This window comes from Carcharhinus amblyrhynchos, chromosome 5 (assembly GCF_965287045.1).
Source record: "Carcharhinus amblyrhynchos chromosome 5, sCarAmb.v2.hapA, whole genome shotgun sequence".
NCBI classification, from domain to species: domain Eukaryota; kingdom Metazoa; phylum Chordata; class Chondrichthyes; order Carcharhiniformes; family Carcharhinidae; genus Carcharhinus; species Carcharhinus amblyrhynchos.
Window position 1 is genome coordinate 30914769 of NC_137328.1, and position 19793 is coordinate 30934561.

The window sequence follows — 19793 nt, forward strand, 5'->3', positions numbered from 1 at the left end:
TCCATGTAATTGTCAAAATGCTTTTTAAAAGACCAAGTTGTCCCTGCCTCTGCTACTACCTCTGGCAGCTCATGCCAGATACTCACCACCCTCTGTGTGAAAGAATGTCTCTCTGGATTCTTTTGCATCTCTCTCCTCCCACCTTAAACCTATGCCCTCTAGTCTTAGATCCCCCGATCTTTGGGAAAAGATGTTGACTGTCGACCTTATCTATGCCCCTCATTATTTTATAGACCTCTATAAGATCACTGTAAGCCTCCCACGCTCCAGATAAAAAAGTCCCAATCTATCCAGCGTCTCCTTATAACTCAGACCATCAAGTCTCGGTAGCATCCTAGTAAATTTTTTCTACTCTCTTTCTAGTTTAATGACATCATTCTATAATGGGGGCGATCAGAACGACACAGTATTCCAAGTGTGGCCTTACCAATGTCTCATACAACTTCAACAAAACATCCCAACTCCTGCATCCAATGTTCTGACCAATGAAACCAGGCATGCCGAATGCCTTCTTCACCATCTCACCATTCGATCACGTCAAATTCTTCTAAACTCAGAATGAAGGCCGAGTCTACTCATTTTCTCATAGGATGAACTCCACATCACGAAAACCAGTCTTATGAACCTTTATTGCATTCCATCTGGGGAATTCCCTCATCTATCCTTTCTTAGATAACAAGATCAAAACTGCACACAGTACACCATATATGGCCTCACTAATGTCCTGTATAATTGTAGAAAGACTTGCCTCTACTCTGTGCTCCAATCTCTTTGAAACAGAAGCTAATACATCATTTGGCTTCCTCATTGCTTCCTGTGGCTGTACATTAACTCTCTGTGATTCATATATGAGGCATCTGTGAATGCAAAAAGCACCTCATCTGTCACCATTCAAAAAACATTCAGCTTTCCTATTTTTCTTTAAAAAGTGGGTAACTTCACACTACGCCATAAAAATGAATAATGAATGCTCCAATCCAAAATTTCCAATGACATACTGACTTGTGAATGATAACTTCAAATTTTCAGAAATGTACCAAAAGCTATTTAACTGAAGATTCATTGATACGTCAGTGAATATACCTCACTGCTCATCTTGGAATCATAGATTCATAGAATCCTACAGTGCAAAAGGAGGCTATTCAGCCCATTGAGTCTGCATTGAACACAATCCCATCCAGGCCCTATAACCCCATGTATTTACCGTCGCTAGTCCACCTGACATTAAGGGGCATTTTAGCCAAGCCAATCCACCTAATCCACACATCTTTGGACTGTGGGAGGAAACCGGAGCACCCGAAGGAAACCCATGCTGACACGAGAAAAATGTACAAACTCCACACAGACAGACGGGAATTGAATCTGGATCTCTGGCGCTGTGAGGCAGCAGTGCTAACCACTGTGCCACCGTGCTGCCTCATCTTGGTGTATAATATCTTGTTGTTTGTCTGTTTAAAGTATATAACAATGTTACTTCTTGGTTGTGACTCAGCCCTGCCAATGGTGGTCAGGATTGCCCTGGTGTAAACTATGAATACCAACTATGTAACAAAGAAGATTGTCCACGGCGTTTTGAGGACTTCCGAGCACAACAGTGTCAGCAACGGAATTCATTCTATGAATATCAGAGGACTAAGCACCACTGGCTTCCGTATGAGCATCCTGATGGTAAGTTTTCAATCTTTATGTTCATCAAGATAAGTTTCAAGTTTCGAATATGCTTGAAATATTTAAGCAACATAACCTTGTTCATTTTTACTAGCAATAAAAAGATGCCATCTGTACTGCCAATCCAAAGAAATGGGAGGAGTTGTCTACATGAAACAGTTAGTCCATGATGGTACTCGCTGTTCCTATAAAGATCCATATAGTATCTGCGTGAGAGGTGAATGTGTGGTAAGTAAAATTAGTGATGTGCTCCAAATGATTATAGGTTAGGGTGCACGGAGTTGGGGGTAAGGTGTTAGCGTGGATAGAGGATTGGTTGTCTAATAAGAGACAGAGAGTTGGTATCAATGGGTGCTATTCTGATTGGCGCTTGGTGACTAGTGGAGTGCCACAGGGATCGGTGCTGGGGCCTCAGCTATTTACCATTTATATAGATGATCTGGAGGAGGGGCTGAGTGTAGGGTGACGAAATTTGCTGATGACACAAAGATGAGTGGAAAAGCAAATTGCACAAAGGGTGTGTGTGGAAAGTCTGCAGAGGGATCTGGATAGGCTGAGCGAGTGGGCGAGGACCTGGCAGGTGGAGTGTAATGTTAGCAAGTGTGAGGTTATCCACTTTGGCAGAAATAATGGTAGGAGGGATTACTATTTAAAGGGCGAAAAGCTGCAGCATGCTACGGTGCAGAGGGACCTGGGGGTCCTTGTGCATGAGTCGCAAAAACCCAGTCTGCAGGTGCAGCAGGTGATCAAGAAGGCGAATGGGATGCTGGCCTTTATAGCGAGGGGGATAGAATATAAAAGCAGGGAGGTTTTGCTGCAACTGTACAGGGCACTGGTGAGGCCGCAGCTGGAGTACTGTGTGCGGTTTTGGTCGCTGCACTGGTGGAAAGATATATTGGCCTTGGAGGGAGTACAGAGGAGGTTCACTAGGCTGGTACCGGAGATGAGGGGGTTAGACTATGAAGAGAGACTAAATAGACTGGGTCTGTACTCGCTGGAGTTTAGAAGGATGAGGGGGGATCTTATAGAGACGTATAAGATGATGAAAAGGATGGATAGGGTAGAGGTAGAGAGATTCTTCCCGCTTAGAAAGGATAGCAGGACTAGAGGGCACAGCCTCAAGATAAGTGGGGGGCAGTTTAGAATGGAGTTGAGGAGGAACTTCTTCACTCAAAGGGTGGTGAATCTCTGGAATTCTCTGCCCATTGAAGTGGTGGAGGCTACCTCACTAAATATATTTAAGTCACGGGTTGATATGTTTTTGACAGACAAGGGAATTAAGGGTTATGGGGAGAAAGCGGGAAAGTGGAACTGATCCACTTCAGATCAGCCTTGATCTTATTGAATGGCGGGGCAGGCTTGAAGGGCTAGATGGCCTACTCCTGCTCCTATTTCTTATGTTCTTATGACCAAGACTGCAAGAAACTACAAAGGGTTGTGAACATAGCCCAGTCTATCACGCAAACCAGCTTCCCACCCATTGGACGGAATTTTATCAGCACATCCGCTCAAGGTTCATACGATCCCACCTGAGGCCATTGGAGAATGTTGTTCTCTGAGCCTCGCCTGCCTGCGGAATCATAGAAACATAGAGGATAGGAGGAGGAGGAGGCCATTTGGCCTTTTGAGCCTGCCCCATCATTCATTACAATTATGGCTGCTTATCCAACTCAATAGCCTAATCCTGCTTTTACCCCATAACCTTCGACCCCATTCGCCCCAAGTGCTGTATCCAGTTGCCTCTTGAATATATTCAATGTTTTGGCTTTAACTACTTCCCGTGGTAATGAATTCTACAGGCTCACCACTCTTTAGGTGAAGAAATGTCACCTCAGCTTCATCCTAAATGGTCTTTTTATGGCATCTTCTTTCTTAAAATTATTATGCCATTATTCTTTGTGCTGTAAATGAGTGATTTGTTTCCTCACCTCCATCCTAAATGGTCTATCCTGAATCCTCAGACTGTGACCCCTGGTTCTGGATTCCCCTATCATTAGGAATAACCTCCCTATGTCTACCCTCTGTAGCCCTGTTAGAATTTTATAAGTCTCTATGCAATCCCCCCTCATTCACCTGAAACAATCCTGACCTAGTCAATCTCTCCTCATACATCAGTCCTGCCATTCCTGGAATCAGCCTGGTAAACCTTCGCTGCACTCCCTCGAGAGCAAGAACATCCTTCCTCAGAAAATGAGACAAAAACTGTACACAATACTCTAGATGTGGCCTCACCAAGTCCTGCTTCTATATTCAAAACCTCTCGCAATGAAGGCTAACGTGCCATTTGCCTTCTTTACTGCTTGCTACACCTGTATACTTACCGTCAGTGCCTGGTGCACAAGGACACACAGGTCCTGCTGCACACTCCCCTCTCCCAATTTACAGCCATTCAATTGGCAATCTGCCTTCTTGTTTTTGCTTCCAAAGTGAATAACCTCACATTTATCCAAATTATTACTGTATCTGCCATTGATTTGCCCCCTTACCCAACCTGTCCAGATCATTCTGAAGGATTTCTGCATCCTTGTCATAGTTCACCCTTCCACCCAACTTGGTATCATCTGCAAACTTTGAGATGTTATAAAAGAACAAAGAACAAAGAAAATTATAGCACAGGAACAGGCCCTTCGGCCCTCTAAGACTGCACTGACTCTGCTGCCCAACTGAACTAAAATCCGCTACCCTTCTGAAGACTGTATACCTCTATTCCCATCCTATTCATGTATTTGTCCAGACACCCCTTAAAAGTCACTATCATATCTGCTTCCACTACCTCCCCCAGCAGCGAGTTCCAGGCACCCACTACTCTCTGTGTAAAAAATCTGCCTCGTACATCTCCTTTAAGCCTTGCTCCTAGCACCTTAAACCTATGCCCCCTAGTAATTGACTCTTCCACCCTGGGAAAAAGCTTCTGACTATCCACTTCTGCTCCCTCATTCAAATCATCAATATATATGTGAATACTTGGGGTCCCAACATGTTCCCTGTGGCACCCCACTAGTTACTGCCTGCCAATTTGAAAAGCACCCATTAATTCCTACTCGTTATTTCCTCTCTGCCAACCAGTTTTCTATCCATCTCAATACGCTTCCCCCTGTCCCATGTGCTTTAATTTTGCACGACAATCTTTTTACGGGCTTTTGTCAAATGCTTTCTGAAAGTCCAAATACACCACATCGACTGGTTTTCCCCTTGTCAACCCTACTAGTTGCATCTTCAATGAATTGCAACAGATTTGTCAAGTATGATTTCCCCTTCATAAATCCATGCTGATTCTGTCTAATCCTGTCACTGCTTTCTAAATGGAAAGAGGTCGGGGAGGTGAGATTGAGACAGGCCGGGTTGTCTACAAGGCTGGCGATCAGGGAGTGGGGGGATCAGAAGTGCAGCCATGCGGGTTCGCAGAATTGGCCAGTGATCAAGCTGGCCAGCAATTGGGAGGCCTGCAGTGTGGGGCACTGCGCATGCGTCCATCTCCGCTCTGACAGATTGGCGCATGCTCAGAGCTATACTGCTGGCCTGTCCTGCAGGAATAGGCCCTGCCTATTGATTTTTATCATGATTCACACTAGAGCAGTCTTCAGTGCTCAGCTGTGGGAGATTCATTTTGAAAGTTCCACTGAAAAAATCACTTAAAATCAACACTTAGAATTTTTTTGGCAGTGCCGAATTTGCACAAGAACTGGAGTATATCCTGCTGGTTTTTTCAATGGGATTTTCAAAATGAATTTCCCACACCACACTGCGGAGTGCTCTAGCGTGAATCTCTCAAAAAATCAAGGGATGGACCGAACAGTCCCAAACCCCCATCCAAGAACAACTTTTTCCCTGCTGTCATCAGATTTTTGCATGGTCCTACCTTGCATTAAGTTGATCTTTCTCTGCACCCTAGCTATGATTGTAGCACTACCTTCCGTACTCTCTCATTTTCTTCCCTATGAATGGTATGCTTTGTCTGTACAGCGAGAAACAATATTTTTCACTGTATGTTAATACATGTGACAATAATAATCCAAATCAAATCAATGCTATTCCCAATCCTGGCCACACCCACTCATCATCTCTTCCCGTCTTCGCCTCTCCCACTCTTCACCTCTCTCACACTTCACCGCTCCCAGTCCTCGCCATTCCCACTCCTCGCCAGTCCCACTCCTGGCCTTAGATTTGATTTATTATTGTTACATTGTTACAGGACAAGTATTGTTTCTTGTGCACTATATAGACAAAACACACCATACATAGAGAAGAAAAGGAGAGGTTGCAGAATGTAGTGCTACTGTCACAGATTGGGTGAAGAAAAAGTTCAACTTAATATTAGGGAGATACAAAAAACAAAGTAAATTACAGCACAGGAACAGGCCCTTCGGCCCTCTAAGCCTGCACTGACTCTGCTGCCCAATTGAACTAAAACCCACTACCCTTCCGAAGACTGTATCCCTCTATTCCCATCCTATTCATGTATTTGTCCAGACACCCCTTAAAAGTCACTATCATATCTGCTTCCACTACCTCCCCCAGCAGCAAGTTCCAGGCACCCACCACCTCTGTATAAAAAACTTGCCTTGTACATCTCTCTAAACCTTGCCCCTTGCACCTTAAACCTGTGCCCCCTAGTAATTGACTCTTCCACCCTTGGAAAAAGCTTCTGACTATCCATTCTGTCCATGCCTCTCATAATCTTGTAGATTTGTATCAGGTCACCCCTCAACCTCACCATTCTAGTGAGAGCAAGTCAAGTTTCTCCAACCTCTCCTCATAACTAATGCCTTCCATACCAGGCAACACCCTGGTAAATCTTTTCTGTACCCTCTCCAAAGCCTCCACATCCTTCTGGTAATATGGCGACCAGAATTGAACACCATATTCCAAGTGCACCCTAACTAAGGTTCTATAAAGCTGCAACATGACTTGGCAATTTTTAAACTCAATGCCCCGGCCAATGAAGGCAATCATGCCATATACCTTCTTGACTACCTTCTCAACCTGCGTTGCCACTTTCAGTGACTTGGCTATCTGTACACCCAGATCCCTCTATGTATTAATATTCTTAAGGGTTCTGCCTTCAATTCAAAAGTCTGATGGCAGCAGGGATCAACTGTTCTTCAGTTGGTCGGTATATAATCTCAGACTTTTATATCTTTCTCCCAACAAAAGAAGATTGAAGAGATTATGTCCAGGGTCTGTGGAATCGTTGATTATGCTTGCTGTTTTGCCGAGGCAGTGGGAAGTGTAGACGGAGTCAGTGGAAAGGAGGCTGGTTTGAGTGATGGCCTGGGCTTCGTTCACATTGTAGTTTTTTGCGGTCTTGGCCAGAGCAGGCATCATACCAAGCTGTGATACAACCAGAAAGAATGCTTTTTAATGGTGCATCTGTGAAAGTTGATGAGAGTCATAGTAGATGTGTCACATTTCTTTAGCCTCCTGAGAAAGTAGAGGCATTGGTGGGCTTTCTTAAATATAGCATCAGTGCGGAGGGACCAGGACAAGTTGTTAGTGATCTGAACACCTAGAAACCTGAAGCTCTCGACCATTTCCACTTCATCCCCATTGATGTGGACAGTGGCATGTTCTCCACTATACTTCCTAAAATTGATGACTATCTCCTTCGTTTTACTGACATTGAGGGAGAGATTATTGCCACCACACCTCTCCTAGTTCTCACTATTCCCAGTCCTCGCCACACCCACTCCTCTTTTCTTCCTCTTCTCTCCCAGTCTTCACCTCTCCCACTCCTTGCCATTCCCACTCCTGCCATTCCCACTGCTTGCAGCTCCTCGACACTGCCACTTGCCGCTCCTACTCCTCATCTCCCCTGCTCCTTGCCATTCCCACTCCTTGTCTCTCCCAGTCTTTACCAGTCCCATTCCTCTCTCTTCTAACTCCCCACCCTTCCCATTTTTCACTATTCCCACTCTTCACCTCTATCACTCATCTCCCTCTAGGGAATCCAGAAGCAGTGCATAATCTTAAAATTAGAGTCACTCAAGAGTGAAACAAGAAAGCACTTTTTCATAGAAATTGTAGAAGAAATCTGGAACTCTCTTCATAAAAGACAGTGGATAGGAGGTCAACCTGAACTTTCAAAGTTAAAATCAATATAATCTCTGTTAGGTACAGGGAGTAAGGGATATGGAGCAAAGACTGGTAAGCTCTAATTAACTTGTGAAGTAAGCTAGAGAAGCTGAATAATCTATGTTCCTTATATTCCTGTACTCTATTTTAAAATTGTATTTTGTTGTTGTGTTGATTCACATTTTATTTCTACAGAAAGTGGGATGCGACAAAGAAATTGGTTCAAACAAAGTGGATGACAAATGTGGAGTATGTGGTGGGGACAATTCCCACTGCAGAACAGTGAAAGGAACATTTTCCAGAACACCAAAGAAATCGGGTAGGAATATTCTGATTTACAGTGAACTATGTCATTGAAGTATGATAGGAATATTGTAGTGAAATTTTCATGAATGTTTTCCAATCTCCCACAGCTTGAGAAGACTCATGCAGAAGTTAATAGTAATTTTAATCCATGTGTTCTAATCAAGAGAAAAGTGGTTGGAATATCATTCAGGAGTTTTCTCAACTCTAAGCTGTGGCAGAAAATTAAACTTATAATTGTGACTCTGTCCCAACCTTTGAGTGATGGATTGGGAAAACATGAGAAAATTCATGGTTAATCATAATCTATATCTTTCTAAATATCAGAGAAAAAGGAAGGGGATATTACAGCGTTCACTGCTCTACATATGAGAAAGATACTGTGTATACGTCACACAGGAAAACTCACTCCAACTCTGAAGCAACGTCTAATTAAAAGTGTTATTTTTTAATCACATTTGGATAGATTTCTCCTGTCCATAATTCACACTGAAAACATTCCTTTCCCAAACTGATTGGGTGCAGATGAACCAGCCTAGTTGAATTTCATGGAGAGAATCCTGGCATCACCAAAGTTGTACCAAGGGAATGCTTACTCCCTTTCTGTTTGACTGCACAGTGAGATTTCCCTTCTCCATCTTCAATTGATTTAACAGAGAAGATTTTACCTTCAGGCTTGGTTCCGTGTTCCCATTGTGGCATCTTTTGGTTTTCTGCTATAAGCCTGGTTATAGTTCAATGTGTATTTTTCATTACCTTGCCTGATTGTCCATGTGATTGATTCAGTAACCTGGGAAAGTTTTCTAGAATCCCTGCATATCTAGAGATAACAGTATGAGGCTTGTGGGGAGTTCTCATCACTAGCTCAGTTAACTTGTTACATTGTCCTCCTTGTGCATTTCCAAAAATGCTTTGAGCATTCTGGATGGAAGCGAGTGGTGAAATAGCAGAGTAGCAGCTCTTTGGAGCTGCTGCTCTTTGAATACATTGGCCAGAATATTCCAGGAAATCCCATTGACAACGGTGGGGCCAGAATATCCCACTGCCAGCCAATGGCAGTGCATTGTGCAGAAAATATGTAGAGAGAGTGCAGAAAAGATTTAATAGGATGCTACCGGGATTTGATGGATTGAATTATAAGGAGAGGCTGGGTAGACTGGGACTTTTTTCTCTGGAGTGTAGGAGGCTGAGGGGTGATCTTATAGAGGTCTATAAAATAATGAGGGACATAGATCAGCTAGGTAGCCAATATCTTTTCCCAAAGGTAGGGCAGTCTGAAACTAGAGGGCATAGGTTTAAGGTGAGAGGGGAGAGATATAAAAATGTCCAGAGGGGCAATTTTTTCACACAGAGGGTGGTGAGTGTCTGGAACAAGCTGCCAGAGGTAGTAGTAGAGGCGGATACAATTTTGTCTTTTAAAAAGCATTTAGATAGTTACATGGGTATGATGGGTATAGTGGGATATGGGCCAAATGCGGACAATTGGGAGTAGCTTAGGAGTTTTAAAAAAAAGGGCAGCATGGACAAGTTGGGCCGAAGGGCCTGTTTCCATGATGTAAACCTCTATGGCTCTATGTCCACCATTGTGAAACACGTGGCGTGGTTTGTGCGGAAACTCCCGCCCGTTGCAGCTTGCTGTGAATGAATATTCAAGATGCAATCTTTTGTAGGGGCAAAGAGCCAGAACCTCAATGAGGAAAATTTGGTCATTTTGTCAGGAGGTATGAGTCAAAGGAGGTTTATCATAGTTGGGGCTGTAGTTTCCCTTCTCTGTGATCCCATCTGCACAATGCCATGCCCATGCCATAATTCTGTGCTGTGAGGAAAAGCACGAAAGTAAATCTGCCTACAGCTTGACAGCTCAATTTAAACCCACGCTCCTATACAAGCACTGAAACTCCTGTGTGGCACAACACTAGTACTGGCAAAGAGAAAGCTTAGGCATTATCCCCTCACACAGAATCATACAATGCCGCAACAGGCCAATTAACATGTTCTGTGCTTGTCCAACTATTTGAAAGAGCTATTTAATTGATGCCAGCCCACCTTTAGAACTAGAGAACTGTAGAAAAGTTACAGCATAGAAAAAAGTTACTCAGCCATCGTGCCTGCACCGGCTGAGAAATAAAAAATAAACATCTAGCTACTGATTCTAATCCCACCTGGTCTGTGGCCTTGCAAGATGCAGCACTTTGGATGTGGATCCAGGTCCCTTTTAAATGAGCTGAGGGTTTCTGTCTCCACCACCAAATCAGGCAGCAAATTCCAATTACCCACCACCCTCTAGGTGAAGTTTTCCCTCATGTCTCCTCTAATCCTTCCACCAATCACCTTAAATCTGTGCTCTGTGATAATATCCTCTCCACCCAGGGAAACAGGGCCTCCCTGTCTACTTTAGCTGGGCACCCCATAATTTTGTACACTTCTATCAGGTCATCCCTCAGCTCTTCAGTTCAAGGGAAAATAACTCCAGCCTGTTAAATCATTCCTTATATCTTTAATTTCCAAGCCCTGTCAATATTCTTGTAAATCTTCTTTGTACTTTCTTCAGAGAAATTATGTCCTTCCTGTAATGTTGCGACCAGAACTGTGCACAAAATCCCAGCTATGGCCTAACCAATATTTTATACAGTTCCAGCATTAAATTCCTGATTTTGTTTTCTACAGCTTGTCCAATAAAGGAAAACATTCTATATGCTTTCTTTGCCATCGTATCCACCTGCCCTGCCATCTTCAGGAACCTGTGGAAATGAACTCCAGGGTTTCTCACTTCCTCAACCATTCCCGATGTCCACAAATTTATTGTGTATTCCCCTTGGTTTGTTCGCAATGGAAAAGGATAAAAAATAAAGGAGTAAAAATTCTAAATTGGGGGAAAGACAAATCTTACAAAGCTGAGAGATGATTTGATTTAACCTGACAGCATTCTGTCATATCAGACAAAACTCTCCATCCATGTTCACAGCTGAGATTTTCTGGTGTCGCTGAGAATGAATGGAGTCTTGGTTGGAACACCAGATTTTCTGTTCTTGCTCGTAACAGGTCCCACCATGGAGATTGGAGAATCCCATCCATCCTTTCAAAGCTTTTCTAATTAACTCACCCCTGCACTTTCTTTACTCCTCTCAACTTTCTACAGTATTACATTTTTTTGTGACTGATATACGACATTTTTTTCTACTTTATTTAGCTTGTATGCTTCTAGATAACCCTCGCAAAAGGGTCTAGATTTGGCAATACTGCCCTTTTTCATTGGGTGGACCTATCTACATATGCCACAGAATCTTGCTTTTGAATGCCTCCCAGTGGTCTGCTACTAATTTCCCTTCAAGGAGCTATAACCAGTTCACCATTGTCAGATCATCTCTCAGCTTTTGTAAGATTTGTCTTTCCCCCAATGTAGAATTTTTACTCCTTGTTTATTTTTTATCCTTTTCCATAATTATGCTAAATTTAACTGTATTATGGTCACTAGTTCCAAAAGATCACTCACTGTTACTTCAATTACACCTTGTCTATTGGGCCTGTTACTTGCTGGCTAAAAGGGTTCTTTTAAACGTAACTCAATAATTTTGTACCCTCTATGCCTCTTACACTGTCCATATCCTAATTAGCATTCAGGAATTGAAATCCCCAACTATCACTCCCAATTTTACATATTTGCTCTTCTATCTTCCACTCACTATCTGGGGGTCAAGAACTGTTCCAAAAACCTGCATCTTCTACATTATAGCCATGTGAGAAGGCACCATGGGAGGAGTGGCCTGCCACTGCAGTTCCCTGCCTCACTGAGGTAGTGCATAGAAAGAGAATAAGATTATGAAGGTGACACCAATCACACACATGCAAATACTATACATACTTCTACATGAAACAGAAACAGAGAAATAAATTAGCTGGACCTCCCTTAAAATGTAGAATTCAAATTTATTACCAGAAATGGTACGTTAATATTTGACATGGTCGGACAGGAGAAGAATGCAGTTCTGGTTCGGTAGACCATGTTCACCCACTATATAATGTAAAAAAAATTCAGGATTCTTCCAGCATGGCCATATTTATAGGTGTTAATTAAAGTCCTGACGGTGAATGGTTAGCATACTTCCTCCTTTCACATCACTGTCCATTTCTGCGCTTTCTTCTTCACCAATGTAACAGGCTATCCTGTCTAATTCTCTTAACTTAAAATTCCCCATCTTCACCTAGCAAACTAATGCAGGTGCAATTGATGTTGATAGTCTCCAACATTGTCTTAGGCCTGTAGAGCAAGACATCCAGCAAATATAAGTTCAACTAAATTTTTGTTGAAAAAACTAATATTGTATTTGGTTAGAAGCATTGCGTCTTACTGTATTTTTTAGTGACCACTCTAAAGAGTTCCTCACTCTTTTGTGAATAGTCTGCTTCCCCTTTGCCAGCAATATTGATTGGTTCAAAATAAAGACATGGTGGCTACTTTCAACATGTCACACTGTCACCTGTGTTATTCCATTGTCATGATCTAACGCCATTTCTGCACTGACGGAAGTCTTTCTTTTTCATGTATAGTGTGGGTTGTTGTTATTGATCTTGATGGCAACATCTGAACTATCAATTTAGGAAAGTAGTTGGTGCAAAAATTCAATCTTTATCTTGTTGAATGTTGAGCAGGCTCAAGGGTCTGTGTAGCCTACTCTTATGTCTTTATGACAGCTGATAAAATGCTTGTGACTTCTCATTTCTATGAGAAATATTACAGAACTATTTCTCCGGAAACATACCTTCTCGAAGCTGTTTGACTCAACAGTGAGCTAAAGTCAGCCTAATGTTATGAAGGTGGATGGATCTGATTGAGAAAAAATGGTGAAAGCTTTTACAGAAATAGACAGAATTGTCTATTCCTGTTATAATACCTGGATGTCCATTTCAAGTAACTTTTTGACATTCTCTTGAAGGCACACATCGTAAGGATAAATCTCTCTGAACATGTGGAAGTAACTTTGCCTGTGTTGCAAAACTTGGATGTTGAGCAGAGGCAGGCCAGCACTCTGTGTTAAGAACTTAAAGCCTAGCACAAATCCTATGTTTGTTGCTTGTTTCTATAATGAGGATGTTGTACAGTAATACGAGAACTTCATATACTGTGGTAAAGGCAGAAGTCACGAAGTTTCAGAAAAGACTGTTTTGACCTTGGCCTATGGGGTCTCTTGCTGCAGCTAACTAATACCCAAACTCTTTCAACAGGTAAAAAATTAAGCAAGAGATACCAAAATGAACTTGGAACCTTGGGAAAACATGTTTGCAAGTATCCAGTCTGGCCTGAGCTGGACGTTTCTCACACTTTTGATTTCAGTCATTTATTTTTACATTAACATGTTCTAGTAGCTGTTTCTGGTATCTTTCACTGGATACATGTGCCAATAACTCTTCCTCATTCGAGTCAGAGTTATTTTATTTTACATAATGATCACATAGGTTGACAATGAAAAGAAAACAGTTACCAGTACAATTGATAAAACCATTTTGTTTAAGGGCGAACCAGAGGAGCATTCATTTTACCCAAAGGAGCTAGAAACCTTGATATCTCTGAATCAAGGCACTCAAGAGTTCTTTTTGGTAAGTACTCATGAGAGGACAGGAAGGGGCATCAGAACATTCATTTTGCAACATTGCTCATCATTCAGTCCATCTACTGGCTCAGTGATCAAGGCTAGTAGGTCATCACATCAGAAGCTGAACAGTCAATGGACCTTGTGGCAAACACATATGTTGTTTTTCCTCCTAGGGACAGAGAAACATTTAACCAATGTGTATGTGTGCAGCATGTCACAAGCCTGGATTTGCAAAATGTATATTAGCCTTTTGATGCCTACCCAAACCAAAATTTCACTAGAATGCCATAGTAACCACTACTATGTTTTCTTTTTTTTTTGCTCCTATCATTGATCTTAACACATGCAAAGGCTACTTAAAGATGTTTGACATCCCATCTGGTTCTAGACATGTGTTCATCCAAGAAGACGAGGTTTCTCCTCACATTCTTGGTAAGTACTAACTTGTTGCTGCTTGTCAAGTTTGCTCATCGAAGCAACTGATTACATTTTGAGCACTAATCTGAATGCATTCACTGCTTGTACAAAGATTTCCTATTGGTAAACAAAGTATATTCAAAACATACAATGTTTCCTTCTGCTGAACTCTATAGGCCTCATTTTACAAAATTTACCCTGTCGATGTAAGCTTGTATTTGTGCAGAGTGGTATCAGGAATGCAGACGCCTGTCATCACATGATTTTTCAACAGTGGACAGAAAATCATTGGTGGATCATCCCTAAATTCCTGATATGTATTCCCAATTATCAAGGCTTTGCAGCAAAAGTTACTTAATAAAATTAGCCCTGCTGTTAAAATAAAATATATATTGTTTTACATACCAGAACTGTTACTTTTATTATCCAAATAATTCAATGACCTGATTATTGAGAATTCTGCAAGGGCATTGCTCAGAAATAACATCGCTGTGATAAGAGATCTATAAGTCCATTTGTGCTGAAATGCAAAGCTATGCTATCTCTACATTTTGCTGGTTTTCTTCATAAGGTGATATCTCCTTGCTGGGGTACTAAGAATACTGCTGTACTGACCATATCTTGTTCAAGTGCCCATTATTTATGTCAGAGCCAAGAACAGCTGCCTTCCTGGTCAAAAAGTGCATAACAGGCAAACTCTTACTGGATCTCATGCAGTACCAAGCTAAGACAACAGATCACCAGAGAACTTAGGTTTGGGTACAAAAGGTTTGGGATGGGCAAGTAGAGAGCTCGGGTTTGGGGTGGGCAGATGGAGAACTCAAGTTTGGGACGGGCAGACAGAGAGCTCAGGTTTGGGATGGGCAGACAGGGAGCTTGGGTTTAGGATGGGCAAGAAGAGAGCTTGGGTTTGGGATGGGCAGACAGGGAGCTTGGGTTTAGGATGGGCAGGAAGAGAGCTTGGGTTTGGGATGGGCAGGAAGAGAGCTTGGGTTTAGGATGGGCAGGAAGAGAGCTTGGGTTTGGGATGGGCAGGAAGAGAGCTTGGGTTTAGGATGGGCAGGAAGAGAGCTTGGGTTTGGGTGGGCAGGAAGCAAGCTGGTTTTGCAACAATCGGACAGAGAGCTGTACTTTGTGACAGGCTGACAGAGAGCTTGGGTTTGAGATGGCTGGACACTTTGGGTTTGGGACAAGCAGACAAAGATTTGGGATGTGGGACAGGCAGACAGAGACTAAATGTCACCTTTCAGCTGGTTATCAGCCAGAAAACCTAGGGATGGACTTGGAATTAATGGGTTCTGACTTACGGTACAGAAAGGAATATTTTTGTCTTGAATAGTGAGCTGGCAGTCACATTTGTATATTGCTGTGTTACAAACAAATGCAGATTAAGCGTTCTTTTATTTATACATTTATTGCACAAACTGATTTTCTCTGCGTTTGGCACAAGTGAATTCTGAGATCATGCTGGGACAAATATGTTTAATGGATACTGTGTAATTTGTTTTGTCAGACTGTAAATCCATCTCTTTGTATTTGGTGCTATGTGATCACCATTGCAGTTATATAACAATGACACTACAGCGAGATCACTACATGCAGCAATAAATTTGTCCTGTACTATGACAAATTTCTCAGCTGAAATTTGTTATTGGATGTAGTAGCAGGTTTGTTGATTAGCTACTGAGTTTGTAGTAATCTTGGATTTACTGGTAGATTACTGGGCATTGTAGTACACTGGGCATAGCAGTTGACCAACAACATTTCAAGTAGATTACAGATGATAGTATGGATGACTAGTCAAATTAGTGGAATATTGACTGTATAGTAGTGGATCATAAATGGGCTTGTTCACTGATGATGGCACAATGTTCAGCTCCATTTGTGACTCCTCAGATACAGATCCAGTTCATATATATATATGCAGCAAGAACTGGACAACATTTGGGCTCGGGCTGATAAGTGTAAGTAACATTCACACCACAAAAGTACAAGCAATATCCATCTCCAATAAGAGAGAATCCAACCATTTCCTCTTGACATCATTGGTATTGAATCCCCTGTTAATATCAAGTATGCTTTTCCCTCTTACTGGTTCCCTTACCAGCTGCCTTAGGCCCAGTCTAGCAGCAATGTCCTTTAGGAGCCTGCCATCTCAGTCTGTGGTGGTACTACCGAGCCACTCTTGTTGTAACACCTCCCCGATTGTATAACACTGTGCCGCTGCCTCTGCTCTGTCTGCCCTGCAGGTGAGACAGGACGTAACAGGAATGGTGATGGTAGCGTCTAAGACATTATCTGTAAAGTATGATTCTGAGAGTATGATTATGTCAGGGTGTTACTTGATTAATCTGTGAGGCAGCGCTCCTGATTTTGGCACAAGCCTCTGGATGTTAATGAAGAGGACTTTGGAGGATCAACAGAGCTGCATTTATCGTTGTTTCAGATGCCTAGGTTAATGCCTCTTGGGTCATCTAGTTTCATTCCTTTGTGTTTTCTTTGTAGCAGTGGAATATAACTGAGTGGCTAATTAGGCCATTTCAGAGGGTATTTAAGAATCAATCACATTGCTGTGGATCTGGAGTCACATGTTGCCCAGAACAGATAAGGATGGCAGGTTTCGTTCCCTAAAATACATTTGTTAACTTACTGCCAGTTCTTGCTTTCTCAATTCTCAAATGGCCAATATTCTGGTGAGGATAGGAAAATGTTTCAAAGACACGTAGAAGTTCTCCTCGCACTGTGGAAACATTGACATTAATGCCACAGAGGAGCTTGTTACCAATTGTTCAAAATGGAGACAACTTGTCCATCAATCTGCAAAACTATTTGGAGTTCCAATGCCTTAATGATGAGGCAGAATGGTGGCAGAGAAGGAAAGAAAGGGAAGCAAATCCTGAACACTGGTTCCATGACCTCATGAAGTGTCTTGTCCCATGTACCCAAAGATCCAGGGATCAAGAATTGGCCTGCTCAATCATATGAAGACCCATAACAGAAACTTAGAATTCTGAGCAGACATAATCCTCAAATCACCACACAGATTTAAAGAAAGAACTTGCATTTATTGATTTGATTCAATTTGATTTATTATTGTCACATATATTAGTATCCAGTGATAAGTACTTTTCTTGCACGCTATACAAAGCATACTGAACATAGAACACTACAGCACAAACAGGCCCTTCGGTCCACAAGTTGCGCCGATCACATCTATACCTACCAAGCCATAGAACTGTCTGTAACTTCCAATGCCATTAGATCCCACATACTCATCCAGAAATCTTTTAAAAGACCCCAGCGAGTTCGCCTCTACCACCACTGATGGCAGCCGATTCCACTCACTCACCATCCTCTGAGTGAAAAACTTTCCCCTAACATCTCCTCTGTACTTGCTTCCCAGCACCTTAAACCTGTGTCTTCTCGTAGCGACCATTTCAGCCCTGGGAAATAGCCTCCGAGAATCCACCCTGTCTATTCCTCTCAACATTTTATAAACCTCTATCAGGTCGCCTCTCAACCTTCGTCTCTCCAGGGAGAAGAGACCTAGCTCCCTCAACCTATCTTGAAAAGGCATGCGTCCCAATCCAGGCAACATCCTTGTAAATCTCCTTTGCCCCCTCTCAATAGCTTCCACATCCTTCCTGTAGTGAGGCGACCAGAACTGCGCACTGTACTCCAAGTGGGGTCTGACAAGGGTCTTATAAAGTTGCAGCATTACCTCCTGACTCCTAAACTCAATCCCTCGATTAATGAAGACCAGTACACCATACGCCTTCTTGACCACATCCTCCACCTGCAAGGCCGATTTAAGAGTCCTATGAACCCGGACCCCAAGGTCCTTCTGCTCTTCAACCTAGCTAAGACTCTTACCCTTGATATTGTACTCCTGCATCCCGTTGGTCATGGGGGGAGAGGGGGACTGGTGGTGTTGAGATGGCGGCGTGGGCTCGTTGGGCCGAAGGGCCTGTTTCCTGGGCTGATTTTGTTCTTTGGTCCTGCCAGAATGGACCACTATACATTTATCCACGTTGAAGTCCATCTGCCACTTCTCCACCCAGTCTTGCATCCTATCTATGTCACGGTGCAACTTCTGACATCCCTCCAGACTATCCACAACACCACCAACCTTCGTATCGTCAGCGAACTTACTAACCCATCCTTCCACTCAACATAGAGGAGGAAAGGAGAGAGTGCATAATGTAGCTAGGTTGTAGAGAAAGATCAATTTAATATGAGGTAGGTCCATTCAAAAGTCTGATGGCAGCAGGGAAGAAGCTGTTCTTGAGTTGGTTGGTACGTGTCCTCAAACGTTTGCAACATTTTCCCAACGGAAGAAGGTGGAAGAATATGTGGGGTCCTTAATTATGCTGGCTGCTTTGCAAAGCAGTCAGTATAATTAAGAACCCATGTGCCCCAGATATTCTCTCTTTCACCTTTTTCCGTTGGGAAAAAGGTACAAAAGTTTGAGGTCACATACCAATCAACTCAAGAACAGCTTCTTCCCTGCTGCTGTTAGACTTTTGAATGGACTTACCTTGCATTAAGTTGATCTTTCTCTACGCCCTAGCTATAACTATAACACTACATTCTGCACTCTCTTTCCTTCTCTATAAATGGTATGTTTTGTCTGTATAGTGCGCAATAAACAATACTTTTCACTGTATGTTAATACATGCGACAATCATAAATCAAATCAGATCAAAGTGTCTCTGGTGCTTGGGATCCTTGATTATGCTTGTTGCTTTTCTGAGGCAGCGGGAAGTGTAAAGAGAGACAATGGGTGTGATGTTGGTTTGTGTAATGGACTGAGTTTTAATCACGACTCTTTGTAGGTTTTTGCGGTCTTGGACAGAGCAGGAGCCATACCAAGCTGTGATCCAACCAGAAAGAATGCTTTCTATGGTGCATCTGTAAAAGTTGGTGCCAAATTTCCTTAGCCTTCTGAGAAAGTAGAGGCATTGATGGGTTTTCTTAACTATAGCTTCGGCATGGAGGAACTGGGACAGGTTGTTGGTGATCTGGACACCTAGAATTTTGAAGACCTTCAACATTTCCACTTAGAACATAGAACATTACAGCGCAGTACAGGGCCTTCGGCCCTCAATGGTGCACCGACCATTGGAACCAATCTAATGACCCTCTAACCTAAACTATTCCAATGTTATCCATATGCCTATCCACTGACTATTTGAATGCCCTTAAAGTTGGCAAAAAGTTCACCTCTGTTGATGTAGACAGGGGCATGTCCTCCTCTATGTTTCCTAAAATCGGTGACTGTCTTCTTAGTTGTATTGATATTAAGGGAGAGATTATTGTCGTCGCACCCGTTCACTCCGTCTCATCATTGTTTGAGATCTGATCCACTACAGTGGCTTCATCAGCAAACTTGAAAATCGAGTTGGAGGGGAATTTGGCCACAATGTCACAGGTGTATAAGCAGAATAATAAGGAGTTGAGGGCACAGCTTTGTGGGACACCGGTGTTAAGAATGATCTTGGAGGACGTGTTGTTGCCTATCCTTACTGATTGTGGTCTGTGGGTTTGAAAGTCTTGGATCCAGTCGCAGAGGGAGGAGCTAAGCCCCAGGCCACGGAGTTTAGAGATGAGTTTTGAAAGAATACTGGTGTTGAAGGTTGAACTGTAGTCCATAAGAACATAAGAAATAGGAGCAGGAGTAGGCCATCTAGCCCTTTGAGCCTGCCCCACCATCCAATAAGATCATGGCTGATCTGAAGTGGA

General features: G+C 42.6%; 1 protein-coding gene across 1 annotated transcript in view; it reads left to right on the forward strand.

Annotated features, from left to right (window-relative positions):
• Positions 1-19793, forward strand: part of LOC145342937 (A disintegrin and metalloproteinase with thrombospondin motifs 3-like) — a 286375-nt gene that overhangs the window by 238621 nt on the left and 27961 nt on the right. The window contains exons 13-16 of the mRNA XM_080188573.1: positions 1493-1668; positions 1763-1896; positions 7936-8059; positions 13986-14066. Of these exons, the coding sequence (XP_080044699.1) occupies positions 1493-1668; positions 1763-1896; positions 7936-8059; positions 13986-14066 (515 nt within the window). The remainder of the gene's footprint in view (positions 1-1492; positions 1669-1762; positions 1897-7935; positions 8060-13985; positions 14067-19793) is intronic.